The sequence below is a fragment of the Anomaloglossus baeobatrachus genome, chromosome 2 (genome assembly GCF_048569485.1).
Source record: "Anomaloglossus baeobatrachus isolate aAnoBae1 chromosome 2, aAnoBae1.hap1, whole genome shotgun sequence".
Taxonomy (NCBI): Eukaryota; Metazoa; Chordata; class Amphibia; order Anura; family Aromobatidae; genus Anomaloglossus; species Anomaloglossus baeobatrachus.
Genome location: NC_134354.1, coordinates 706,068,460 through 706,096,368, shown reverse-complemented (window position 1 = coordinate 706,096,368; position 27,909 = coordinate 706,068,460). Strand labels below are relative to the sequence as shown.

At 44.7% G+C, this 27,909-nt stretch overlaps 1 protein-coding gene across 2 annotated transcripts; it reads right to left on the bottom strand.

Annotated features, from left to right (window-relative positions):
* Positions 1-37: 37 nt before the first annotated feature.
* Positions 38-27,909, bottom strand: THSD1 (thrombospondin type 1 domain containing 1). 2 transcript variants are annotated; one of them, XM_075334586.1, is made up of 5 exons: positions 27,696-27,909; positions 14,091-14,181; positions 7,727-8,692; positions 6,512-6,670; positions 38-1,548 (listed from the first exon to the last, which is right to left on the bottom strand). In XM_075334586.1, the coding sequence occupies exons 2-5, from the start codon at positions 14,140-14,142 to the stop codon at positions 191-193; spliced, it is 2,535 nt and encodes an 844-aa protein (XP_075190701.1). In that variant the 5' UTR covers positions 14,143-14,181; positions 27,696-27,909; the 3' UTR covers positions 38-190. The 2 variants fall into 2 exon arrangements, with proteins under 2 accessions (XP_075190701.1, XP_075190702.1); XM_075334587.1 differs by having other exon boundaries at positions 38-1,545.

Sequence of the window (27,909 nt, the reverse complement as noted above, 5' to 3'; positions counted from 1 at the left end):
GATGATAGAAGGGGATAGGAAAAAAATGTTGTGACATATTTCTGCTAAACTGTTTATATTGGGGATATGTTTAATGTTCCATTAACATGATGATGAGAGGTCACCACAGTACAATGTGACCAATGACAACCCTGTCTGTAAATGTGCAAAATATACAAACAATCACAATGTCTATTCCATGACTGTATAATCAGAGGACAAGTCTTTCAATGCTTAGAGTACTGGTGTCATCTTCTTCATTAGAGGCAAAATATCCAGGTAAGTCGAGCATCTGTTGTTCGGCATCTGTAAGTCTAAAAGTGGAATTATCGTAGAAGGAATATTCATTCCCCCATGGAAAACTCTGACATTTCTCCCTCCGGTAACGTGTTGGACTATGGACAGGGTTCCTTTGGTAATTCTCATTAGGGGAAGGAGAGGCCTCCTGACCTTGGTTCCAGGACTTCTCCACTGGTGAAGGACCTTTTCGTATTCGGTTTTGCTCTGATCTCTCTGGTTTTGATTTACCGGCAGTGTACCTGCTACATACTAAATCCGGTTTACTCTCTCCTGGTCGCAGATATTGACTTTTTGGTGACTGTGCAGTAGCATCAAGAGGGAAAGAGATGCCCCTTGTAAGATTTTCTGGACTCCTCTCTAGTCTTGCTGGTTTATGCTTAACTCTGTCAACTGTGGAATATTCCCACATCTTGCTCCTTGAATTATACACCATTGTTTGCCTCGGTGTTAGGGATGTCAGACTTCTTTCTCTATAAGGTTTAATGTGTTTGGTTTCATGAAAACTACAAGTTCTTCGGAAGTTATTTTTTTGATAACCTCGGTCATATCTTCCTTTAGCGTCACTGTTCCTAACATGGGATATTTTAGGTAGTGTTTGACTTGGGCCATGTGTTGGTGAAAAGATAGACCTTGGGCTATGCCTCTCACTGGCATTTCGGATATGGTTGTTCTTTGCTTCTAAGAATGGAGACTGTATTCTGAACTTATTTCCTGCCATTTCGTCTACATTTTCAGGGACCAATGGAGGAGCCAGTGAAACATCTACTGCAGTATCTGCCATTGGGTTCTGAGATACGTGATACACTTTAGTGGCCTCCTTGAGACCCTTCTGTTTCATCTCTTTCAGCTGTTGTTGAGCAAGACGGTAACCAAAGATGGGTGGAATTAATTTTTGACTATTTGGTTGTGTACAGTCATTCTCTGCCATGTTTTCATCCTCAGTCACACGGGTGCTTTGCCTATAGTTCAATGGTATATGGACTTCTTCCTCCATACTTTCCTGTTGACCATCTCCTGCATCCGAGAAGCTTTCCCTCACTTGGTAGATATTTTCTTCATCAGAGTTTTTACGACAGCTGGCTGAATGAGAAGAGCTATGTCTGGCCGCCGTACTGCACTTGCCCGCCTTAGTGAACCTCCTCCAGACTGTGATCACAATGGTGATGAAGATGATGAAAAGACAGAGAGAAATCCCAGTGATAGTAACGGTGTTGCTTGTTTTGGGATTGTCATTGGTATTTGTGGTAGATTTGCTTGAAGGTTTTACTGCTATAACAAAAGGAAGAAAATAAAATATATAAGTCTGTAGACACCATACACAATGAGATATACAGCAAAATCGCACATTTTATTACCAAACATGGCATATATAACTAAAATATGTGTAAGCAAGTCACATGTTAAGGCGTAAGCCACACGGCGAGAAAAACGGTGCACGTGGAGTGCGATAAAACATCGCATTCCACTCAGACCAATATTAGCCTGTGTGTCAGCACACATGAGCAATTATTTTCTCAGCTCTAATTGGACCGAGAAAACAATCGCAGCATGCTGCGATTGTAATGCAAGACTCTTTCTCTCGCACCCATTCAAGTCTATGGGGCGAGAGAAAAATCGCACTGCACTCGCAGTACACCGGTGTACCGCGAGTGCAGAGCGAGAATCGCAATAGCTGGCAGCGGAGGAGAGAGGGAGATAAATCCCTCCCTTCCCTCCTCAGTGCCGGTCCGCCCCTCCTCAAAGCCGGCTTACCCCCGCAGCTGAGATCCACTCACACGATCGGACCTCAGTTGCAGGGACACTCGCATGACACTCGGCTCTGCTGTACTGACAGCGTGAGCTGAGTGTCATGTGAGGATCACACAAGTGCCCCGTGTTGCCCCGACCTACCGTACGTGTATGACTAACTTTGCAATCCATTTCTGGTACACACTTAATTAAACCTTAACTTTTTATCCCTCAATATTGCACTGCATGGCAGAACCATGGTACTTTGAAGTAGATTATTTTCCAAGCTCTTTGTGCAAATCTGTATGAAGTTACAGTATATCAATGTATCGTTTTTATCAACAGTTGTACCATCTAGCCACAATTAGGACAATTACTCTCATTTCGAATATTACAAAAAAAAGTAAAAAAAAAAAAAAATCAGGAGAGGGCAACAGTGGATTTCCCGATGAGTTTTCCTTAAAAAACAAATATGGCAATTAAACAGCACAGTTGCCTTGCAGCAGTGAAGTCCTGGGTTCAAATCCCAACAAGGACATCTGCAATTTGTTTTGTAAGTTCTCCCCATGATTGTTTGGGTTTCCTCCAGGATCGTTAGGTTCCCCCCAAACTCCAAAGAAATACAGATGAGAAATTTAGATTATTAACAGTAATTGGGAAAGTGATCAGAATATCTGTAATGTGCTGTGAAATATGATCGTGCTGTATAAGCAAAGCATAATAATATACAGTACATATATATATATATATATATATATATATATATATACATATATATATATATATATATATATATATATAAATAACATACAGTGGGTACGGAAAGTATTCAAAGTATTCAGACACCTTTAACTTTTCCACTCTGTTTCATTGCAGCCATTTGGTAAATTCAAAAAAGTTCATTTTTTTTCTCATTAATATACAGTCTGCACCCATCTTGTCAGGAAAAAAACAAATGTAGAAATTTTTGCTAATTTATTAAACAAGAAAAACTGAAATAACACATGGTCATAAGTATTCAGACTTTTTTGCTCAGACACTCATATTTAAGTCACATGTTATCCATTTCCTTGTGATCCTCCTTGAGATGGTTCTACTCCTTGATTAGAGTCCATCTGTGTTTAATTAAACTGATAGGACTTGATTTGGAAATCTGTCTATATAAGACCTCAAAGGTCACAGTACATGTCAGACCAAATGAGAATCATGAGGTCAAAGGAACTGCCCAAGGAGCTCAGAGACAGAATTGTGGCAAGGCACAGATCTGGCCAAGGTTACAAAAGAATTTCTGAAGTACTGAAGGCTCCTAAGAGCACAGTGGCCTCTATAATTCTTAAATGGAAGAAGTTTGAGACCACCAGAACTCTTCCTAGACCTGGCCGTCCAGCCAAACTGAGCAATAGTGGGAGAAGAGCCTTGGTGAGAGAGGTAAAGAAGAACCCAAAGATCACTGTGGCTGAGCTCCAGAGATGCAATAGGGAGATGGGAGAAATTTCCATAAAGTCAACTATCATTGCAGAGTGGCCTGAGAGAAGCCTCTCCTCAGTGCAAGACATATCAAAGTCCGCATAGAGTTTGCAAAAAATACATGAAGGACTCCCAGACTATGAGAAATAAGATTCTCTGGTCTGATGAGACGAAGATAGAACATTTTGGTGAAAATTCTAAGCGGTATGTTTGGAGAAAACCAGGCACTGCTTATCACCTGTCCAATACAATCCCAACAGTGAAACATGGTGGTGGCAGCATCATGCTATGGGGGTGTTTTTCAGCTGCAGGGCCTGGACAACTGGTTGCAATTGAAGGAAAGATGAATGCGGCCAAGTGCAGAGATATCCTGGAAAAAAAAGTCTTCCAGAGTGCTCTGGACCTCACACTTGGCCGAAGGTTCACCTTCCAACAAGACAATGACCCTAAGCACACAGCTAAAATAACAAAGGAGTGGTCTCCAAACAACTCTGTGACCATTTTTGACTGGCCCAGCCAGAGCTCTGACCGAAACCCAATTGAGCATCTCTGGAGAGACCTGAAAATGGCATCCTCCAACGTTCACCATCCAACCTGACAGAACTGGGGAGGATCTGCAAGGAAGAATGGCAGAGGATCCCCAAATCCAGGTGTGAAAAACTTGTTGCATCCTTCCCAAGAAGACTCAGGGCTGTACTAGCTCAAAAGGTTGCTTCTACTCAATGCTGAAGCAAAGGGTCAGAATACTTATGGCCATGTGATATTTCAGTTTTTCATGTTTAATAAATTTGCAAAAATTTCTACATTTCTGTTTTTTGAAACAAAGTTAAAAACTTAAAGGGGTCTGAATACTTTCCGTACATATTATATATTTTTATATATATATATATATATATATATATTTTTTTTTAATATGATTTAAGAATACATTTAATATGATACATTTATTTGATAAACCCTACACTACAAAAACATACTTCCGGTGAAATAAGTATTAAACACGTCACCAATTTTCTAAGTAATTATATTTCTAAGAGTTCTAATAACATGAATTTCTCACCTGAAGTCATGACAACCCATCCAATCCACACAGGCAAAGAAATCAAACCACAGATGTCCATAAATGTACTCATGTCCAATGAGACAGGGAATAAGTATAGTACACATGCAGAAAGAAAGAGGTCTGGAAAGTCAGGCACCAGCTGAAATATATCCTTAATTAGAAAGCAATCCTGACAATTATTGAAAGAGAATATCAGCTGGTTCAACTGATGGTGTAAAAAAAAGTGTCTCATTACCAAGGTGACACACAAGAAACATCTCATGATGGTAAAACTAGTGAGCGGTCTCAAGACCTTCACAACCTTATTTTTGTAAAACATACTGATCGCATTGGTTACAGAAAAATTTCTAAACTACTGAAGGTTCTAGTGAGCACTGTTGGGGGCCATAATCTAGAATTGAAAAGAACATAATGTCACCATAAACCGGCCACAACTAAGTGCTTCAGATTTCAGACAGAGGCGTGAACAGAATCAGAAGAGTTGTCCAAGCGGTGTAGAGCAACAGAAAGACCTGAAATCAGCAGGTACAATTGTTTCAAAGAAAACAATAAGTAATGCACTCCACCTCCATGGCCTGTATGCACGCTCACTACGCAAGACTCCACAAAAAAGCACATTTAGCTGCGTTTAAAGTTTTCTCAACAACATTTAGACAAGCCTTTGAAATACTGAGAGAATATAATCTGGTAAGATGATACCAAAGTTGAACTCTTTAGTTGCAATATTATACACAATGTTTGGAGGCCACAAACATCATAACAATAGTGAAGTTTGGAGGTGGGAACATCATGGTGTGAGGCTGTTTTTCTGCATACGCACTGGCAAACTTCATATAGTTGAAGGAAGGATGAATGGACAAATGTACCAAGACATTGTTCATAAAAATCTGCTGCCATCTACCAGGATGATGAAGATGAAACAAAGGTGGACATTTCAGCAAAAGAATGATCCCAAACACACAGCCAAGGAAATTCAGCTGGGTTCAGAGAAAGAAAATAAAGCTACTAGAATGACCCAGCCAATCACCTGACCTGAATCCAATAGACAATTTATGGAAGGAACTAAAGCTCAGAGCTCACAGAAGAAGCCACAGAACCTTCACGATTTGAAGAGTGATTGTGTGGAAGAATGGGCCAAAATCACACTTGAGCAATGGATGTGACTAGTTTATCCATACAGGAGGTGTCTAAGTGGTTTTTACCAACAAAGGCTTTTGTACGAAGTATTAAATAAATTTCAATAAGTGTGTTTAATACTTTCTCCCTGTGTCATTTTCCATTATTGCACATTCCTAAATTTATGGACATTATGATTTCTTTGCCTGTGTGGATTGGATGGGTGGTTACCGACATCTGGTGAGAAATTAATGTCAATAGAACCTTTAGGAATATATTTACTTAGAAAATTGATGAAGTGTTCAATACTTCTTTTATCCACTGTATTAAAAATGGAGTCCATCAGGGCAAAATTATGTTATGAAATAAGCCCTAGAGTTGAGCAAAAACATTTGCAAGACTCTGGTTCAGTGTCTGTAGGTAGCCCATGGAGTCCGGTGAACTCCCTTCTACAGGCTGTCCTTCCTGGCAACTCTAAGGATTAGCAGGCTTTTCATGGTGGCTTGTATGCAGCATACAACGATGGGGTGGATCTGTGTCTACTAAACATAAGCGGTACCAATAATGACAGCAGGTAGGAGGCAGTTTGCAAGGCTTTGATCCAGCAGCCACAATCTATTAACTATGAATCTTTTGGCCTAACTCTACCAAGCACATCTCCATTTAGATCAGCTTTTCTCGAGACAATGGTGGCCCTAGAAAAGCCAAAGCTGTCAATCAGTGAAGCATGGGGGAAGATGGAGGGCCAGATTGACTGAGGGATGAGAATTTGGACCTCAAGCAGGAGATTATAGGCCTTTATGTGTCCGACCCACCACCTAGGCAAAATCATAATATTGCAGAGAGTAGCTGACATACACAAGCAGTCCTCTAGGGAGCAGAGAGATGTCTCCTTTGTGTTCCCATTGCATTGAGCATTTACAGGTGATGATGAAAGGCAACTTCTGTACCGTTCTCTGTGACCATCACCACAAGTCACACTGCAGGAGCTCCATGGTTGCCACATACTCCACGTCTCTATTAAAGAAAAAACAATATTGATTAAAAGTCAGATAGTGATCTAAACTATTTAGTGATTCAGGAATACAAAGCTTGTACATAGAACTTATTCAGGAGTCCTCTAAACAAGCTGTCTAGTATTTCACACAAGGGTGAAAACCATAGTAAAAGTCAAGTCATCACTGCAGGTGCAGCTACGTAGAGACTGGCAGCACCACCAGAAAATAGGTGAGTCTATGCTATTTCTTCATTTTAAAGGGAACCTGTCAGGTCCTATATGCACCTAGAACCAAGAGCAGTTCTGGGTGCATATTGCTAATCTCTGCCTAACCGTCCCTGTATCTAGTAGCATAGATAAAGAGATCTTTAGGAGACGTATTTTTAAAGATATTTCATGATATATTAATGAGGCCATGGACTCAAGGGCGTTAATTCCCTTGACTAGTTGGCCCCCTTAGCATGTAAGCATGTCCGTGTGGGCGTCCTAACAAGCTAATGAATGCGCAGCGTCAGAGGCATGGATTTCAGCTCAGTGTACATGATCAGAATGTGACTGGACCTCCGGTCATGCGCACTACATCAGTTTGAAGCCGTGACGCGTACACCCAGCTTCATAGTACGTCTGACCGGAAGTCCGGAACTCCTGATCATGTATACTGAGCTGAAATCCAGCATCAGGCGCGGTGGCAGCAGAGAGCAGTGAGATCGACCAAGCCCCTGATGCTGTACATTCATTAGCATGTTAGCACACCCACAAGAGCGTGCTTACATGCTAAGAGGACTGACTAGCCAAGGGAACTAACGCCCTTGCAACTAGTCCCAGTGGTCATTAGCATATTATAAAGGATCTTTAGAAATACTTATTCTAAAGATCACTATGTATGCTACTATAGGCAGGGACAGCTAGGTAGGGATTAGCAATATGCACCCAGGACTGCTCATGGTTCTGGGTGCATATTGCACCTAACAGGTTCACTTAAGCCATTTCTTCTGGTTGGGCATTCTTCTTACAGGAAAACCCTTACACCTCTCAAAACACTTACATGTATGAACTCCAAAAATATATTTACTCACCTATTTCTCTCCGAATCTCCACGCACTGCTTGGCTCGTGGTACTGAGTTGCTCAGAGTGTCAGTAGAAGACACCAAAAATTCGAAGCAGTATTTATTTTTCCCAATCTCAAACAAGGTGCAGTTGAAGTGGGAGCTCTTGTCTCCTTTTTGTAGAGCACTTTCTGCTATTGTAGTAATACCTTCACCCGGGCTTCTGGGCGATTCTTTGTACACAATTAGTTTCCCTTCAGCATAATTACATGGAGGAGCTATAATGGAAATAGCCAAAGACGTATCACATTTTTTTTCCATCATGGTAACAAGTTTATATTTAAAGGTCTTTACAAGGTCAACGGGTCCCATATGAGCAATGACCGACTCGGAAAGCATGGTTTTAAGGGATACTGTAATGAAAGCTTCAGGTCGTACTGATGCACATTCAAACTCTACCCACTGAGAGGAGGACAATAGGACCTCCTTGTATGTCTTATACAGCATGAATCTGTCAGCACTTGGTTCCTCTATCTCCTGAAAGCTGTGAGTGTGCTCAACCTCCAGGAGAAGTATGGGCTCTTGATTGGGAAATCCAGAGCATAGCTGTTCATTAGTGAAGACTCCAATCTGGAAAAATCTCAGCGTATCTTTGATCGTCCTGTTCAAGTCAATGTGAAAAATTGGCCAGGTGACGTTTAGGAGGCTGCTCACGAAAGTAATGGAGCTATCATTTTCTGCCTCCAGGTTCATTTGAAACTGATAGATTCCGACTGAAATGAAATGGATACACTCAAATTCCAGCTCACCCTGTGACTGGTTTGCCGGAAGCTCTTTACTTGTAATCATTTGGTTGCTCTTTACATCCAGAAGAGTGACTGAAACATTTGTTGAGCTGTAATTGCCTTGAATACTGAAGTCCACATAGACAGGAGATTTACTTAGGGCTTTGTGGTGAGATTGTTTCAGGAGAAGATAGCCAGGCTCACTGAAAACTGAATGAAAAAAAAAAGAACATAATGATTAGTAAAACTCAGATGACTAAGGCCATATTCACACATTCGTATTTTATATTCCATATAAAAAAACGTAATTCCTGTCTTGGATCTGAACTAACAACCTCGGTGGCAGACAGACAGAAGAAGACCCTTGTGCAAGAATAGTATATGGGTCTTCTGCAGTGCAATAGCACCTAATAATGTACAATTCCACCTGTTTTGGACGTGGTGATGGGCCCACTAACCTCTTGAGCTTCTACATAGCTGCACAGGTTGCCCCAATGATAGGTCTGTGACGCCCTGACAAAACCAGGTTGTCACAGGAGAATGCATCCATCTTCCAGATGCCTGATTCCTTCCTCCTCAGCCTACCAACACAACCCCACGCACAGGTACAAACACCAGCCAAAAAGTCTAGTCACCCCCCCAGGACAATAGGGACACACCAGTGGGTGGGGCCAGGCAGATGGTGACGCCCACCTAGGGGTCATGGGGTGTCAGGGGAGGGAACACAATAGTCTAGAGGAGACAGAGGAAGTGAGAGGAGTGAAGTGGTAGATGGGGGTTGTAGCTCCCGGACTACCTAAGCTGACTAGGTGGCAGACGGCAGAGCAGGGCCACAGGCGACGGAGATCCGGTCGCGGGAGACCTTAAGTGGACCGGGACAGGGTTGTAGCCGACCGGTGCCAACAGCAGGAATCCGGTTCGGAGGCCGTGCACAGTCGGGGTACTTGGACCCAAGGGCGAGGACAGCCGCAAGCACCTTGTCAATTAACCAACAGGGTACAAGGTTCCAGATCTTGTCCCACAAGCAGCCCAGATAGAGCGAGACGGAAGCCCAACGGGGGGGATAGGGCATCTACAAGTGCCTGTAAAAATCCCAAGGGTCAGCTCTCGCGGGCAACAGCTCCCACACCAAAGACACCGGGAGTGGACTTTTCCCATTCCATGCGGACTAGTCAACAAACAAGACACAAAAACTAGAAGTGCAGGAGGAAGGGCCACTGATCTGTTCACCGGTGTGCGGGACCCGAGCACACCCCTCCGGAGGCTACTGGTATCCGGCACTTGGTTTACCGCTTGGACTTTGTGTGGTTTATTCAATCAACAGTGAGTACACCAATGTCATCCGGTCCAGCCTGCAGACTGAGCCCCAGCACTGCACTCCACCTACACCTGGGCCCCGGGAACACACCTCCCCTACCAGAGGAGGGGATACCATCCTGCTGCCCCGCTCCATCAGCCCCGGGCGCCCCATACCAAGGCAGCGGCGGTGTCACCAATCTATCACCGCAACCCACGGGTGGCGTCACTGACAAACTCTCCCCTGTAAATAACCCCTTTATTAAGTTGTGGGCGACGGGCTGCTGCACAAACCCCGGATCCGAGCGCCTCGAGTAGCCCCCCTGACGTGGTCTCCGCCGCCGACCGCGACATGTCCGCCCATGAACAACTTTCTATATGCCTACAAGGCCATTAAATCAGGTTTGTAGACCAAAGACTGGAATTACGGACTGTAAAATATAGACCTGTAAATCTAGAAAAAAACCAAAAATCTCCTCTTGACTAGGAGACAACAGTTATGGCCACTTGTGTTGCCTCTATAACTCCTGACTAAGGATGTCCACATACTTTATATAATGGTCAGCTACATGCCCATTCGATGACTAGTTTTAACTCCCACAAATAAAGCTTTGCATTAGTTTGTGTGTTTTTTAAAGGAGGGAAATGAATAAGCCACTGCCAGACTTAGGTGGTGGCTTCTCTATGTCCACTGAAAACAAAAGAATTGAATGCTAAAATTCAACTTTTCTGCTCCTTAATGCCGAGATATAATTTTTGTGGCGGAATAATCAGGAGGCCCCCATTCACATAATATATTTGGCAGGTTTTTCTGACTTTGGGGGTTTGATTTTTGTATGTGGCGGAACAAAGACTGGACTTTGTATTTCTCTACAATCCTAAGCTGTAGACCTGTAGTATTGGATTTAATAACCATCATCTTCCATTTACCCCCAAATATAATTTTGGCAACACCAGCGTTTTGTAGAATGAGATTTCATTATTGCAGTATAGGCCAAACATGGAACAAATATTGACCACCTTCACAGACATATCATGGGAATCTGAGATCAATTAATGGAGGTTGCAGCTTTTATTTTAGTTCAGGATGTGGATAATACCATTTTAGGCCGCTTTCACACTGCGCTTTGTCACCATTCAGTGGTCCTGTTGGGGCATATGAACAGGATTCGAACATATGGGCCGACAGAGCCATTGACTAGACTGGTGGAGAAGGGAGTCATCATGTGCTCGGTCATGCTCTATTTTCGAGTGTATACGCCTACTAGAGGCGGACACCCAGACGTAATGTACTATGTTTTGATGTCCACCTCCAATAAGCATAAATGCCCAAAAATGGTGTGCATGGTGACTACGTCTGTACCATTATAGACAATGGCCCTGTCAGCGCATATGTCCAAATCCTGTTTTGCGGGGGGGTTCAGATGTACGAAGACCACTGACAAAATGCAGTATGAAAGCACTTACAGAGATCTGTGGATGATGTAGTCATTGGAATGCTGTGACTAGCATGGATTTGGAGAACACACTCTCTAATATCTTTGGCTGGCACCGAGTCTACCATTGGTTCATCATGTTACCACTAAGCCCACATATTAGACACAATAATGTGCTGCAAAATTCAAGCTGAAGACTAACTTTTTAGAAACTAGGTTACTGAATTGAACCCCTCTATATAGTCTGTTACATTGAAAAGGAACTTTGCAACCAACCATTTGTCATGGCTAATGAAAAAAAAAGCTAGGTTATTAGTCAAAATATTGCATATTGATCATATTTGCTTATCAGTGGATTTATTACAGTGGAGGTGCAGTCTCATTTCTTTCTTCTGCACTTTTTGTTGGCTCAAGTGAACTAGAAGCCATGGTGGGACGTGAACCTACAGTAGTTACAAGATTCACATGGTGTGCCGCCCAAACCTGTTGTCATGTCCCCACCGGAGTCCGCACGTGCGACTTCTGCTTCGATCGCCAGGCGACGCCGTGTTCCCACCATGGATAGTGCTGATGATGGGAGAGGAGTCGGTGCCCGTGGCTCTGCTGAGCACAGGCTCCGCTCATCCACTAGGCTGGGTTTCCCTAGAACCTGCAGTACCACTGGATGACTGTAGGTGGCATGTGTCTTCCAGCTGAAGTTGCCATCATTCACCTGCAGCCAATGGGAAGACACCATACCCTTCTTATTCCCCCTCCTGTCATGTGACCACTGCCAGAGATAGTTCTGTACTCCTGGTTCATGTGCTGTTTGTATGTTTATGCCTGTGCGCTGACTTTTGCTTGTTTTTTGACTACCCTCCTGCCTGTCATTTTTGTACCTTGCTGCCAGTTCCGGATTTGACCTCTGCTTTGTCTCCTCACTACGTCCTTGCCTGCCGATTCTGTTCCTGTTTAGCATTTCCAGGTTTTTGACCCTGCCTGACCACTACGGACTACAGCCTACCACAGGAAGTGATCTCTGGGGCTCTGTGTAATTCCAAATCCCTGTATAGGGGTTAAAGGGTTTCAGAGTTCTCAGGGTCCTGCTTTGTGAGCGGCTTTTCTCTAGCCTCCCCTTACAGCCAGTCTGAGTCTGTGGCTCCAGGCAGGCGTTATACAGTGTAAAGATGACATTACTAATGCAAGTAAACATGGACATGTTCTGTATGGGTGGAGGATGGACATTCGGTATCATTTCCTCTGGTGAGCCAAGTAACTCAATTCCAACAATGGCTGACAGGGTTGTGGATTTCATTGTTGGGAAGGTTAAACACATGACATTTTAGCTACCTTTTTTGTCTGCAGCCAAATACTCTCCTTTTGGCAGTAAAAACGCTGCATATAAACCACTCTTTGCTGCTTTTTTTGTAATAAAGTTCGTTTTATTCACCAAAAATGCAGAAAAACCTGTTTGCTAAATTTTTGCAGCGCTTTCTAACTTTCACATTGCTTTCTATGAGTGAAAAAAAAACGCTGCAAGGGCTGACATGGAGATTTGTAAAATTATGCCGTTCCCAAATTCAGTGCATGTGATTTCTGAAATCTCATAGCCTTCCATGTGTGAACATAGTCTGAGGATTAAAGCTAGCCATAGACAGGAGAAAGCTGGCAGCCAAATGTTCATTCACCAGATTGCTGTCTCTCCCAAGTCCCTCAAACCATGCCTGATAAAGAGACCGGACCAGCCTAATTAGTGATTTCCATTTTGGTTCAGGTTAAGTCCGGGTCCTAAACCAAACTTTATCTAAAGTCTGGATGAACCCGCTGAACCGAACTTCCACAGGTCCTCTCATCTCTAATCTTTGTTGTATTCTCTGCAGATGAGTTGTGGTTGGAGAAGTTGTCATGTCGGTCTGAGCCAGGTAGAAAAGACTGGAAAACTGAACGGTCCCATCAGAAAGAACATTAGCTCTAAGTCTCCATTTGTAACTGTAACCTGGTTAGGGGCCCACTCAGATGTTTTGTCCCCCGAGCTGAACATCTAGTTACGCCTCTGGTTACTACCGTACTATCAGCGATCCTGCCCAAGGAAGTGCTTGGAGTCCGATTCATCATTACTGTTCCTCCAATTGTCTTGAGTACCTTCCTCCTTTTCAGCATATTTCTTCCTAAAGGGGGTGTTACACGCAGCGATATCGCTAGCGGTATCGCTGGTGAAAGCACCCACCCCCGTCGTTTGTGCGTCACAGGCAAATCGCTGCCCGTGGCGCACAAAATAGTTTGGAGCCGTCACACGTACTTACCTGCCTAGCGAGGTCGCTGTTGCTGGCAAACCGCCTCCTTTCTAAGGGGGCGGTTCGTGCGGCGTTACAGCGGCGTCACTAAGCGACCGCCCAATAGAAGCGGAGGGGAGATGAGCGGGACGTAACATCCCGCCCACCTCCTTCCTTCCTCATTGCCGGCGGCCAAAGGTAAGCTGTAGTTAGTCGTTCCTGAGGTGTCACACGTAGAGATGTGTGCTGCCGCAGGAACAACGAACAACCTGCGTCCTCCACAATCAACGATTTTTTTAAAAAGGAACGACGTGTCAACGATGGACGATAAGGTGAGTATTTTCCATTGTTAACGGTCGTTCCTTGCTGTCACACGCAACGGCGTCGCTGACGATGCCGGATGTGCGTCACGGAATCCATGACCCCGGCGATATATCGTTAGATACGTCGCTGCGTGTTATCCTCTACACAATTTGGGTTACTTTTTAAGTTGACTTTCTTTTATAAGATAGAGTGTTTTGTTAGTGTTCTTTGACAACTTACTTATCCAGCATTCTTCAAGTAAAGAGCTGAATGAAAAGGTTGGGCGATCTCCGGGAGAACAATTCCAATGGCAGAACTTACCAGAGTCCCAGACAAGAAGCAGAGATAGGTAAGAGAAGCTGCTCAGTCTCATCCTGTTATTAGCTGGAAATATCACTCCATGACGCGTTACCTACACAAAGACAAATGTGAATTATACATCACCACTCATTTCAAACTAACGGCCACAGGGCATATACGGACCAGATAGCCACAGTGTAAATCAGCATAGCCAATGATCCACAGCCTAGAAATGCTTGTTGTACAGTACATTTTTGTCCCGATTACTTGCTATATGGAGATAATCAGGCAGGAACTTCCTTCGCTGTGGTGCACGGATCCTGGGGTGGCAACCCCAAATGCAGAAAGAGATCAGCTCTCACAATTATCTTTAATTATTGTTCATTTATTCCATATTTCAAAGTGACGCGTTTTGGCTTAAAACATAACGCTTTTCTCAACCAGTGTAAGAGAAACTGAGAAAGGCTTTATGTTGTAAGCCGAAACGCGTTACTTTGGACTTTGGAATAGATGAACAATAATTAAAGATAACTATAAAGGGTGCTTTACACGAGACGATCTATCGTACGATAGATCGTCGGGGTCACGGTTTTTGTGACGTACATCCGGCATCGCTTGCGACATCGGGCTGTGACACCTCCGAGCGACGCAGTATCGGTCACAAATCATAAGTCGTGTACTCGTCGCTCGGTTCCATAATCTCGTTTAATTGAAATGGCGCCGGTTGCTCATCGTTCCCAGGGTAGCACACGCCGCTCCGTGTGACACCCCGGGAACGATAAACAGCAGCTTACCTCCGTCCCGTGGCACCTGCCGGCTATGCGGAAGGAAGGAGGTGGGCGGGACGTTTATGTCCCGCTCATCTCCGCCCCTCCGCCTCTATTGGCCGGTGGCTGTGTGACGTCGCTGTGACGCCGAACGTCCCTCCCACTTCAGGAAGTGGACGTTCGTCGCCCACAGTGAGGTCATCCAGAAGGTAAGTGCATCTGACGGGGATTAAACGAGTTTGTGCGCCACGGGCAGCGATTTGCCCGTGACGCAAAAACGACGGGGGCGGGTACGATCGATTGTGAAATCGCACAATCGGTCGTCCCGTGTAAAGCAGGCTTGAGTGCCAACCTATTACTTGTCATAGGAATTATGAATAGTACCTGGTGTTATAACCCTCAGATTCCATGGACAGGCCTTGCTCTGGTTTATTCCCCTCAAGTACAAAAATCAAAAGTGGAGTTGTTGCCTATAGCAACCACATTCAGTTTAGTTTAGTTAAAAAAAAAAAAAGACATCTAATTGGTTGGTATGAGTAACTGCTTCACGTCCGTCATTTTGCATTGTATAAACGAGGCTTACAGAGTACAAGATGGATCTCAGGGGTTTGGTACTTTTCAGGGAATTCAGTGTAATCGGGCCTAATTTATCTAAACTGTCTAATAGCAGAACTTTATTTGTTGTCCATAGCAACCAGAAGTCAGCTTTCATTTTAAGCAAGTATAGGCTGCTCCAACTGCTGTGCCCCAAGTCTTTCTGATGTAATATTGAAGATACTACAGATGTTGCCATAAAAAAAGAGGTCCCATACAAGATTGTCCATCATGTCTTTCTGATGTAATACTGGAATGATCAGTGCAGCCGAGGTAAGAAGAGGCTGCTCACACTACTGAACGGAGGTAAAAAAAAACCCCAAAAAACGGCTGCTCAGACTGTTGGCTATCCTGTCTTTCTAATCTTATACAGTAGTTATCAGTGGTGCTGAAGTATGAAGAGGCTGCTCACTCTGCTGTTCATCCAGTCTTTCTGATGTAATACTGGAGATACCAAGGGTGTTGAGTCAAGAAAGGAAGAGGCAGCAAGTCATCCTGCTGTCTACCCGGTCAATCTCATCTAATACTGGAGATATCAAGAGTGCTTACGTAAGAAGAGGCTGTTCACACTGCTGTCCACCCTGTCTTTCTGATCTAATATTGGAGATACAAAGAGGACTTGGATAAGGAGAGGTTGATGATACTGCTATCCTCCCTATCTTTCTTATTTAATACTGGAGATATCAAGAGTGCTGAAGTAAGAGGAGGCTGCTTACACTGCTGTACATCCAGTCTTTCTATTATAATACTGGAGTTAAGAATGGTGCTGAGCTAAAAATAGGCTTCTCACACTGCTGTCCATCCTGTCTTTCTGATGAAATACTGGAGATACCAAGGATGCTGAGGTTAGAAGAGGCTGCTCACACCACTTTCCTCCCTGTGTTCCTGATCTAATACTGGAGATACCACGGACGCTTAAGTCAGAAGAGGCTGCTCACTCTGCTATCCACTCTGTCTTTCTGCCTGATGAGCGGCTGCTGTGCCCTGGAGAAAGCTTGACAATACATGGTATAAGTTATCTCCAATTTACATCTCAGAAGAGTTGATTTGCTAATTTAAAAGGTTTTTGGAATTTATGACATTTTCTTTCATGTTATTTTTTTTCAATCAAAAGCTGAGCTCTGATTGGTTTCTGTGGACAATAAAGGAAGTTTTCTTATTAAAGAGTTTCGATAAATGAGGATCATTGGCTTTAGGTTAATTTGTTTTATGACCGCTAAAAAAAACTATATCTCTATAGTATCTCCACAAACACAATAGACATAACCAGGTTCTTTTCTCTGATACACATTTCTCATCAGATCCTCCAGAAATTGAAATCCTGAGCAAAAGAATATCCATGTACACAACCAAAGAATACATTTTTTTACGTTTTTAAGTATATAATTCTTTAGCAATGTCTGCAGATCTCCCCCACGTCTCAGCTTTGTATATTTCAGAGCAGGCACTAATTATGCAGCAGCATACCTGTACATGTCACATACTATGGAAATACAATGTGCTCACGTCATCAGAGATAGTGCAGTATGTCAAAAATGTAATACAACAATGCACGAATACTATATGGCAATAATATCTGTGTTATTGGGACTTGGTAATTGATAGGTTTGTTAGCTCCCTGTGCAAACTGTATAAACATGATCTCCATTTATAGCTTCTCCTTACTGGTTTTAGATTGTAAGTTCCTATACAGAGGAAAGTAACCCACAAATTCAATTTTTATATTCTGTATTTCAGGTAAAATTTAAATAAGAATCCTATAGCACAGGGGTGGGCAATTAATTTTCCCAAGGGGTCACAAGAGAAACGAGAGAGAGAGAAACGAGAGAGAGAGAGAGAGAGAGAAACGAGAGAGAGAGAGAAACGAGAGAGAGAGAAATATGAGCGAGAAACGAGAGAGAGAGCGAAACGAGAGAGAGAGCGAAACGAGAGAGAGCGAGAAACGAGAGAGAGAGCGAAACGAGAGAGAGAGAAACGAGAGAGAGAGAGAAACGAGAGCGAAACGAGAGAGAGAGAAACGAGAGAGAAACGAGAGAGAAACGAGAGAGAAACGAGAGAGAGAGAAACGAGAGAGAGAGAAACGAGAGAGAGAAACGAGAGAGAGAGAAACGAGAGAGAAACTAGAGAGAAACGAGAGCGAGAGAGAGAGAAATGAGAGAGAGAGAGAGAAACGAGAGAGAGAGAGAAACGAGAGAGAGCGAAACGAGAGAGAGAGAGAAACGAGAGAGAGCGAGAAACGAGAGAGAGAGAAACGAGAGCGAGAGAGAAACGAGAGAGAGAGAGAGAAACCGAAGAGAGAGAGAGAAACCGAAGAGAGAGAGAGAGAGAAACCGAAGAGGGAGAGAGAGAAACCGAAGAGGGAGAGAGAGAAACCGAAGAGGGAGAGAGAGAAACCGAAGAGGGAGAGAGAGAAACCGAAGAGAGAGAAACCAAAGAGAGAGAGAAACCGAAGAGAGAGAGAAACGAGAGAGAGAGAAACGGAGAGAGAGAGAAACGGAGAGAGAGAGAAACGGAGAGAGAGAGAAACGGAGAGAGAGAGAGAGAGAAACTGAGAGAGAGAGAAACGGAGAGAGAGAGAAACGAGAGAGAGAGAAACGGAGAGAGAGAGAAACGAGAGAGAGAGAGAAACGAGAGAGAGAGAAACCGAAGAGAGAAACGGAGAGAGAGAAACGAGAGAGAGAAACGGAGAGAGAGAGAAACGGAGAGAGAGAGAAATGAGAGAGAGAGAAACGAGAGAGAGAGAAACCGAAGAGAGAAACGGAGAGAGAGAGAAACGGAGAGAGAGAGAAACAGAGAGAAACGGAGAGAGAGAGAGAAAGGAGAGAGAGAAACAGAGAGAGAGAAACGGAGAGAGAGAGAAACGAGAGAGAAACCGAAGAGAGAAACGGAGAGAAAGAGAAACGAGAGAGAGAGAGAAACGAGAGACAGAGAGAGAAACGAGAGAGAGAGAGAGAAACGAGAGAGAGAGAAACGAGAGAGAGAGAGAGAGAAGAGAGAGAGAGAGAAACCGAAGAGGGAGAGAGAAACCGAAGAGGGAGGGAGAGAGAAACAGAAGAGGGAGAGAGAGAGAAACCGAAGAGGGAGAGAGAGAGAAACCGAAGAGGGAGAGAGAGAGAAACCGAAGAGGGAGACAGAGAGAAACCGAAGAGAGAGAGGTATTATAAGGTATATCAACTAAATATGACATCCTTAGTTATCAGCAGCTGGAACATTCAAGGATTGAATGCCTCAGCTTTTGGGTCCAAGACAAATGACCCAGACTTCAAACAAAGGCTAAAGAACATTGACATCCAGATCCTCCTGGAGACATGGGCCCGGGCAGAGGAGGAATCTCTCGCACCCATGGGATACAAGGAATTTTCTGTCTCCGCCCAGAAAAACAAGAACACCAAACATGGCCGCTGCTCAGGGGGCATACTAATATGGTACAAGGAGGAGATCCAAGAACATATCAAGGCAATAAAAAGAGGAGAAAGCCATATCTGGATGCAGATAAGCAGCTCCATCCTCACCTCTCAGCAGGACATCTACCTCTGCGCAGCCTACATCCCTCCATCAGAATCCCCATACTATAAGCCGGACATCTACGAGGAACTTCAGAGGGAGGCTGCCCAATTCCAGTCCAAAGGTAAGGTGCTCATCTGTGGAGACCTGAACGCCAGGACAGGTACAGAGAAGGACTACCTGTCACCTGACGGAAACACATACGTCCTGGGAGATGAGCCCTTCTACAGAGACTCAGTACAGACAACAAGAAACAGCTATGACAGAGTGGTGAATAAAAGCGGCAGAAAACTGCTGAACCTGTGCCGGAGCTTGGGGCTGCATATACTGAACGGGCGCACCAGGGGGGACTCATTAGGGAGATTTACACTAAACTCCCACACGGGCAGTAGTGTAGTGGATTATGCCATAACAGACATGGACCCAGCAAACATGAATGCCTTCATAGTCACCCCCGACACCCACATGTCAGACCACAACCAGACACTGCTGTACCTGAGATCCACGGACAAGTCACCCACACAAAAGCCCCACTTGAGCGGTCTCCACAATTTGCCACCATCCTTCAAGTGGTCCAAACATTTAGCCATTGAATACACCAACACGACCAACAGAACAGAGATTAAAGAGCTGCTTGTAAACTTTCACACAAAATCCTATACATCAAACCAGCAAGGGGTCAACCTGGCAGTAAACGACTTTAATAACATCCTATATACCATGGCAGAGCTAGCAGGCCTCAGAAGGACCAACTCCAAGAGACCTACAAATAAACAAGGCCAAAAATGGTTTGATAAAGAATGCAAGACACTGCGCAACTCCCTAAGGATAGCCTCAAATCAAAAACACAGAGACCCGGACAACAAGGAGCTAAGAGTGGTCCATGACACCCTACAGAGGCAATACAAGCGAACCCTCAAGGAGAAAAAACAAAAGCACATCTCCCACAAACTGCAGCAGCTCGAAGACTCCCTCCAGGATAACTCATTCTGGGAGACATGGAGCCATATCGGTACAAGTCCCAAGCAAAGTACCCTCCACATTCAAAATGGCAACATCTGGCACAGCTACTTCAAGAGCCTCTACAAGAATATCCCAGAAGACGACCTAACCCCAGAACAAGAGCATATAATGACTAAACTGAGGGACATGGAGGAGACAATCAAGGACTTTCAAAATCCTCTGGACATACCAATCAGTGTGCTGGAAATAAAAGACAGAATCAAACTGCTAAAATCTAAGAAGGCCGCGGGCAGTGACGGCATCCTGCCAGAGATGATCAAATACAGTTCCCCAGATATTCATGCAGCACTGGCTAAACTATTCACCCACGTCCTGAGTGCCGGCTACTTCCCTCAAAGCTGGAATCAAGGTCTCATAACGCCCATCTACAAGGATGGAGACCGATATGACCCAGCAAACTACAGAGGGATCTGTGTTAACAGCATTCTGGGAAAACTGTTTAACAGCATCATTAATAAAAGGATTATCGCCTTCCTCACCCAGGGTGACGTCCTCAGCAGAAGCCAAGCTGGGTTCATGCCAAACCACCGCACCACGGACCACATTTACACCCTGCAAAGCCTCATCAAGACCCACGTCCACGACAAAAAACAGGGGAAAATATTTGCATGTTTCGTGGACTTCAAAAAGGCCTTTGACTCAGTGTGGCATCCAGGCCTGTTCCTGAAACTCCTGGAGAGCGGAATAGGTGGCAGGACCTACGACGTGATCAAGAGCTCATACACTGAGAACCGGTGCAGCGTGAAGGTGAACGGAAAGAGGACGGCTTTCTTCCGACAGGGCCGTGGGGTCAGACAGGGCTGCAGCCTGAGTCCAACTCTATTCAACATCTATATAAATGGACTAGCAACAGCTCTAGAGTCCTCCCCCACTCCAGGCCTCAGTCTGCATGACCGAGAGGTGAAGTTCCTGCTGTACGCAGATGACCTCCTGCTACTCTCCCCAACTGAAAGAGGCCTCCAAGATAGCCTGGCAGTACTGGAAACATTCAGCACCACATGGGCGCTTCCCATCAACCAAAAGAAGACCAAAGTCATGGTGTTTCAGAAGAGGAACCAGAACAAAATAAACACTCCCTCCTTCACATTAAATGGCTCCACGCTGGAGAACACCAGCAGCTACACCTACCTCGGTCTGGAGCTAAGCAATAACGGGAGCCTCAAGCAAGCAGCAGAAGCCCTGAAAGGAAAAGCATGCAGAACCTTCTATGCCATCAGAAGACAACTGTACCACCTCAAACCACCTGTGAGAGTCTGGCTCAAGATATTTGACAGCGTCATCACCCCTATACTGCTATATGGCAGCGAGGTATGGGGCCCAGTGACCTACCCAGACCACACAAAGTGGGATTCCAGCCCTACCGAAGTCTTCCACATGGAGTTCTGTAAATATCTCCTCCAAGTCCATCGCAGCACCTCAAACATAGCCTGTAGGGCAGAGCTGGGCCGATTCCCCTTATGGTTCACTATACACAAGAGGGCGCTATCACACCAGGCACACACACAGAACAGCAACCCCAGCTCCTACCATCATAAAGCCCTGCTGAGCCGGAGCCCAGAGCAAGCCAGGAACCCCGGCAGCCAGTCCAGCCAAAGTCAGCAACACCCCCTGACAAAAGCCCAAATAAAAGAGATCTCAGAGAGCTGCAAGATGCAATACATAGAGGACTGGAAGAGTGAATTAGAGAACTCCCAGAAACTCACCATCTACCGGTCACTGCGGAGGGACTACACTCTGGCCCCATATCTGGAAAGGCTACGCCACCCCAAAGACAGGCAGACCCTGAGCCTGTACAGACTGAGTGCCCACAGCCTAGAGGTGGAAACAGGGCGGCACCGACAGACATACAAGCTGCGAGAGAACAGACTGTGCCAGCACTGCCAGCAGGGGGCTCTGGAGGACGAGACGCATTTCCTACTGCACTGTGACAAATACTCAGCAGTGAGGGGCTCCCACTTCCAGAAATTTACCACCCATAGCCCGGGCTTTCCATCCATGGATGAGGACATGAAACTCCGCTTCCTACTGGGGGAAGAGGAATCAATGGTGGAGATCGCCGCCCAATATGTCACCACATGTCATAAGCTGAGGGGAACCTAAGACCCCTAAATGGACTGTCAGAGCCCAAATTGTGCCCCCCAACTCCCCATAACCCTGATCCCCTCCCACCACACTTACTGTATTTCTCTTGCTTTGGCAACACTAATTGTATTTTGGTCCTGCCAATAAAGCATATTTGAATTTGAATTTGAATTTGAGAGAGAAACCGAAGAGGGAGAGAGAGAAACCGAAGAGGGAGAGAGAGAAACCGAAGAGGGAGAGAGAGAAACCGAAGAGGGAGAGAGAGAGAAACCGAAGAGGGAGAGAGAGAGAAACCGAAGAGGGAGAGAGAGAGAAACCGAAGAGGGAGAGAGAGAGAAACGGAGAGAGAGAGAAACGGAGAGAGAGAGAAACGGAGAGAGAAACGGAGAGAGAGAGAAACGAGAGAGAGAGAAACGGAGAGAGAGAGAGAAACCGAAGAGAGAAACTGAGAGAGAGAGAAACGGCGAGAGAGAGAAACAGAGAGAAACGGAGAGAGAGAGAAAGGAGAGAGAGAGAGAAACGGAGAGAGAGAGAGAAACGGAGAGAGAGAGAAACGAGAGAGAAACCGAAGAGAGAAACGAGAGAGAGAGAGAAACGAGAGAGAGAGAGAAACGAGAGAGAGAGAGAAACGAGAGAGAGAGAGAAACGAGAGAGAGAGAGAAACGAGAGAGAGAGAAACGAGAGAGAGAAACCGAAGAGAGAGAGAGAGAGAAACCGAAGAGAGAGAGAGAAACCGAAGAGAGAGAGAGAAACCGAAGAGGGAGAGAGAGAGAAACCGAAGAGGGAGAGAGAGAGAAACCGAAGAGGGAGAGAGAGAGAAACCGAAGAGGGAGAGAGAGAGAAACCGAAGAGGGAGAGAGAGAGAAACGGAGAGAGAGAGAAACGGAGAGAGAGAGAAACGGAGAGAGAAACGGAGAGAGAGAGAAACGAGAGAGAGAGAAACGGAGAGAGAGAGAGAAACCGAAGAGAGAAACTGAGAGAGAGAGAAACGGCGAGAGAGAGAAACAGAGAGAAACGGAGAGAGAGAGAAAGGAGAGAGAGAGAGAAACGGAGAGAGAGAGAGAAACGGAGAGAGAGAGAAACGAGAGAGAAACCGAAGAGAGAAACGAGAGAGAGAGAGAAACGAGAGAGAGAGAGAAACGAGAGAGAGAGAGAAACGAGAGAGAGAGAGAAACGAGAGAGAGAGAAACGAGAGAGAGAAACCGAAGAGAGAGAGAGAGAGAAACCGAAGAGAGAGAGAGAAACCGAAGAGAGAGAGAGAAACCGAAGAGGGAGAGAGAGAGAAACCGAAGAGGGAGAGAGAGAAACCGAAGAGGGAGAGAAACCGAAGATAGAGAGAAACCGAAGAGAGAGAGAAACCGAAGAGAGAGAGAAACGGAGAGAGAGAAACGGAGAGAGAGAGAAACGGAGAGAGAGAGAAACGGAGAGAGAGAGAAACGAGAGAGAGAGAAACGAGAGAGAGAGAGAGAAACTAGAGAGAGAAACGAGAGAGAGAGAGAAACAGAGAAACGGAGAGAGAGAGAAACGCGAGAGAGAGAGAAACGGAGAGAGAGAAACGGAGAGAGAGAGAAACGGAGAGAGAGAGAAAGAGAGAAACGGAGAGAGAGAGAAACGCGCGAGAGAGAGAGAAACGGAGAGAGAGAAACGGAGAGAGAGAAACGAGAGAGAGAGAAACGGAGAGAGAGAGAAACGAGAGAGAGAGAAACGAGAGAGAGAGAAACGAGAGAGAGAGAAACGGAGAGAGAGAGAGAAAGAGAGAGAGAGAAACGGAGAGAGAGAGAAACAGAGATAGAGAGAAAAACGGTGAGAGAGAAATGGAGAGAGAGAGAATCGGAGAGAGAGAAAGAGAGAAACAGAGAGAGAAAGAGAGAGAAACGGAGAGAGAGAGAAACGGAGAGAGAGAGAGAAACGGAGAGAGAGAAACGGAGAGAGAGAGAGAAACGGAGAGAGAGAAACGGAGAGAGAGAGAGAAATGGAGAGAGAGAGACGGAGAGAGAGAGAGAGAGAGACGGAGAGAGGAGAGAGAAACGGAGAGAGAGAGAGAAACAGAGAGAGCGAGAGAGCGAAACGGAGATAATGAGAGAAAAACGGAGAGAGGGAGAGAGAAACGGAGAGAGGGAGAGAGAAACGAAGAGAGGGGGAGAGAAACGAAGAGAGGGGGAGAGAAACGAAGAGAGGGGGAGAGAAATGAAGAGAGGGGGAGAGAAACGGAGAGAGGGAGAGAGAAACAGAGAGGGAGAGAGGAACGAAGAGAGGGGGAGAGAAACGGAGAGAGGGAGAGAGAAAAGGAGAGAGGGAGATAAAAAAAAAAAGGGGGAAAAAAAACCAAAACGAATCTGGATCGTGCACCCGGAATCCCGCGTCCGGGTCGGACCCGGATCTACCGCTGAAACCGCGCAGATCCGGATTTTTCCAGTCTGGGTCTGCTCAACACTAAATATGAGCCTATATACACTATAAGCCCCATGTATGCTCCTATATACATTAAGAGCCCCACATAGCCTCCTATATACAGCATGAGACCCATCTAGCCTCACACATATTATGAGCCCCCAAATAGCTTATGTGTATGATGAGCCCTCAAATAACCTGTCATATACATTTTGAGCCTCACATAGCTTCCTATACACTTTATGAGCCCCACATAGCCCCTACATACTTTGTGCCTCCAATAACTGCATACATTATGAGCTCCATATAGCCTCCTACACTGGAGATCAAAATTAGAGAACACCACAATTTCCTAAATGTTGCGGTCATTGTGTCGTCCTATATGATTATATCCCAACATGAGGAAACTCTTAGTATTTTAAGCTTATTTCATAAACTGAATTTATTGTAAAGCACATAATAAAAATGTATACGAGATAAATATAAAAGAGCACTGATCAAAATTAGAGAACACTTTCAGATGCCTGCAAGGTATTGCTGTTAATCTGGCACCTGGTGCTAATTTCCTTAATGATTTGACAAACCCTATGTAACAGACAGCCTAACTTGCATTGACTTTGCAAAAATGGTGTGCCATTACAAAGTGACTGAAACCCTCTGGTAGCAGGTTGTCCAGATGATGGCCAAAGGGGTGACCCTATCAGCCATAGCAAGAGAAGTTGGGCGTTCCAAGTCTGATTTCGGGAATATTGCATCTTTACAACATCACAAACTCTTTCAAGTCCCCCAAGAAGGCTGGTCACCCTCGAAAGAAAAATGCAAGACAGTACAGGATAATGTGGAGAATCTCCATGGGTAATAGTTTTAACACTGCAGCTGGAATTGCTCGCCAGTTCAGCACTGAACAGGGTAAGGATCTGTCTCATTATACAGAGCCACGATGTTTAAGAGCATTTGGACTGAAAGCCCACTCTGCAGAAACCAAACCTCTCATTACCAGAAAGAATCAAAAGGAGCATGTAGTGAGGACAGAGGAGAAGTACTCCACAGTTCATTTTAGTGACAAAAGCAAGTTAATTTATTTGGGCCTGATGGGAAGCATTATGTTCGTCGACAAACTGGGGAAAGACTGAACCCAAAGTGTGCTAAGAAGCCAGTGAAAGGTGGTGGAGGAAGAGTCGTGGTTTCGGGAATGCTTTCTGCAGGAGGAGTTGGACCTCTCATACAGCTACATGGCAGAGTGAATGAAAGTGTGTATCAGAACCTTCAACAACACGTGGCTCCTTTCTTGCGTTCATCAGCCAGCAATTTTCATGCAGGACAATGCCCCGACACAGCAAATTGGATAAAATCGTTCCTTGATACAAAAAAACACTGAAACAATGAAATGGCCGGCCCAGAGTCCTGATCTAAACCCAATAGAAAACTTTATCACCAAGAATTTTCCAGAAGTTATGGCCAAGAAACCCACAATAGTCAAAGAACTGTGGAAGAGATTGGAAGAGGAGTGGACCAAAATCACACCAGAGCAGTGTGAGAGACTATATAATTCCTACTGATTGGTGACTGTTGTTACCTTCAGAAAATTTAGTTATAATCTCTGTGCTGCAGTCATTGCTGTTCTCTAATTATGATCATCACGTTTTAGGCAACATAAAGGTTTTATGGTGATAAGCTTTGGATCTTTTGTAAAACACTGTTCTAGCGGCATGGTGTACCCCTTACAAAAAAAACCCCAAACCCTTCAAATGTTGATCAATGTAGATTACATTATTTCTGAAAAAAAGCAAGTTATCATACATTATTCTTGAATTTTGATTTCCACTGTATATACTTTATGAGCCCCACATAACCTCCTATATACAGTATGAACCCATGCCCATATGTAAAAAAAAAAAATAAATAAATAAAAAAATCCTCCCCCCATTCTCACCTTGGTTTCATTCTCCCAGCGCTCTACTGCACTGACCGTCCGCACAACAGACGCACTTCTGTGATGTGATCATGTCTGCTTTCTCACATGGTGATTGGTAGAAGTACCTGGCGGCCTCTCCTCTAACAATGTATTCACAGTTACCCACATCCTAAGAATGCAGATAGCGGTGACATGGGCGACGGAGGGCATGGTCCATCCTGCAATGCACTGTTTTCAGCCCTTTGTCTCTCTTGGTCCACAGGCCGAACCGGAACTGCTAGAGGACCGGCTGTGGCTTGCGGGACGTTATAGCATATAGTAAACCATATCGTACAGATTTACAGTGCAGAGGGTGAAACCAGACACAGAAATTGAAAATTGCACCATCTGTTAATTTAAGGTGCGGATTTTCTTTGCAGAGCTTGGATGAGATTTCATAAGTTATTAACACTGCCGCTAGAATACTCAGATTTTTTTCTACAAAAATTTTTTTACGGTACATTTCCTACATATAGAACCTGAGTGTCTAAACCTTTAGCCATTGAATCTACTTACTGTTTAGGGAGTGTAAGGTCCTACGGTCAGATTTAGGGATCAGAGGGCCATACTTCATGTCAAGGCTGAGCACATGTCTCCTAACCTAAGCTGTTTTACGGGCACGTATGAGGCTTTAGTTCTGGTCAGGAGACCCGCCGGTCGGGCCAAGTATTACGATCCAATCATGGACGCAATATCACAGCTGTATGAACCCACTCATTTCACCCTTTAGTCCATATCAATTACATGATCTTACACGGGGAACTGTTACTTATCCCTATACCCTTTACATCCTCTCCCTGTCTGACACTGCTGTAAACGCCTATGGGCAAGATTTCCTCTCTCCTCCTGTACCAGTCTGTTTTGTACTGTTAATGATTGTTGTACTAGTTTTATGTATACCCTTTTTCACTTGTAAAGCGCCATGGAATTAATGGCGCTATAATAATAAATAATAATTTACTTTATTGATTGATTACAATGTGTTTTATGGCACAACTAATGACCTTATTGCTATTCTATTCATTTTAGTCCTTATACTCGTTAACATTTTAATAGGCAAAAAAGTTGAGTTTTATCCACGGATCACACAAGCAACAATTTTAATACACTAGTAATTTGGTGAAAAATGGGAAAAAATCCAAACACCTAAATTAATTAGTAATCAATGAAATGTCACGTGGCATTACAATGTGTGTACGGTCACAGTATCATCCGGCGTGTTCTATATATCACAATCGCTGGCTGTGACAGGTAAGCAAGCCTTTACTTGCCAAAATGTACTGGAGAAAAAAAAAAAAAAAAGAATCTTACCTCCAAAGTGCGGACTATCAGCCAATGAGGAGGCCTCGCTGCATCCCATTGCCGTCAGATCTCACCGGGAGCGTGGAGTGACTAGCCCTCGCCGTCAGCCGCCATGCTGCTGTGCTATGCCAGGGGCACTTCACACCTACAGGCATCTCCCTGGCACTGCCGAGCTGCAGCTTTGCTCCAGCGGATAGAAAGATTTTGTTCAGTTTCCCCAGAC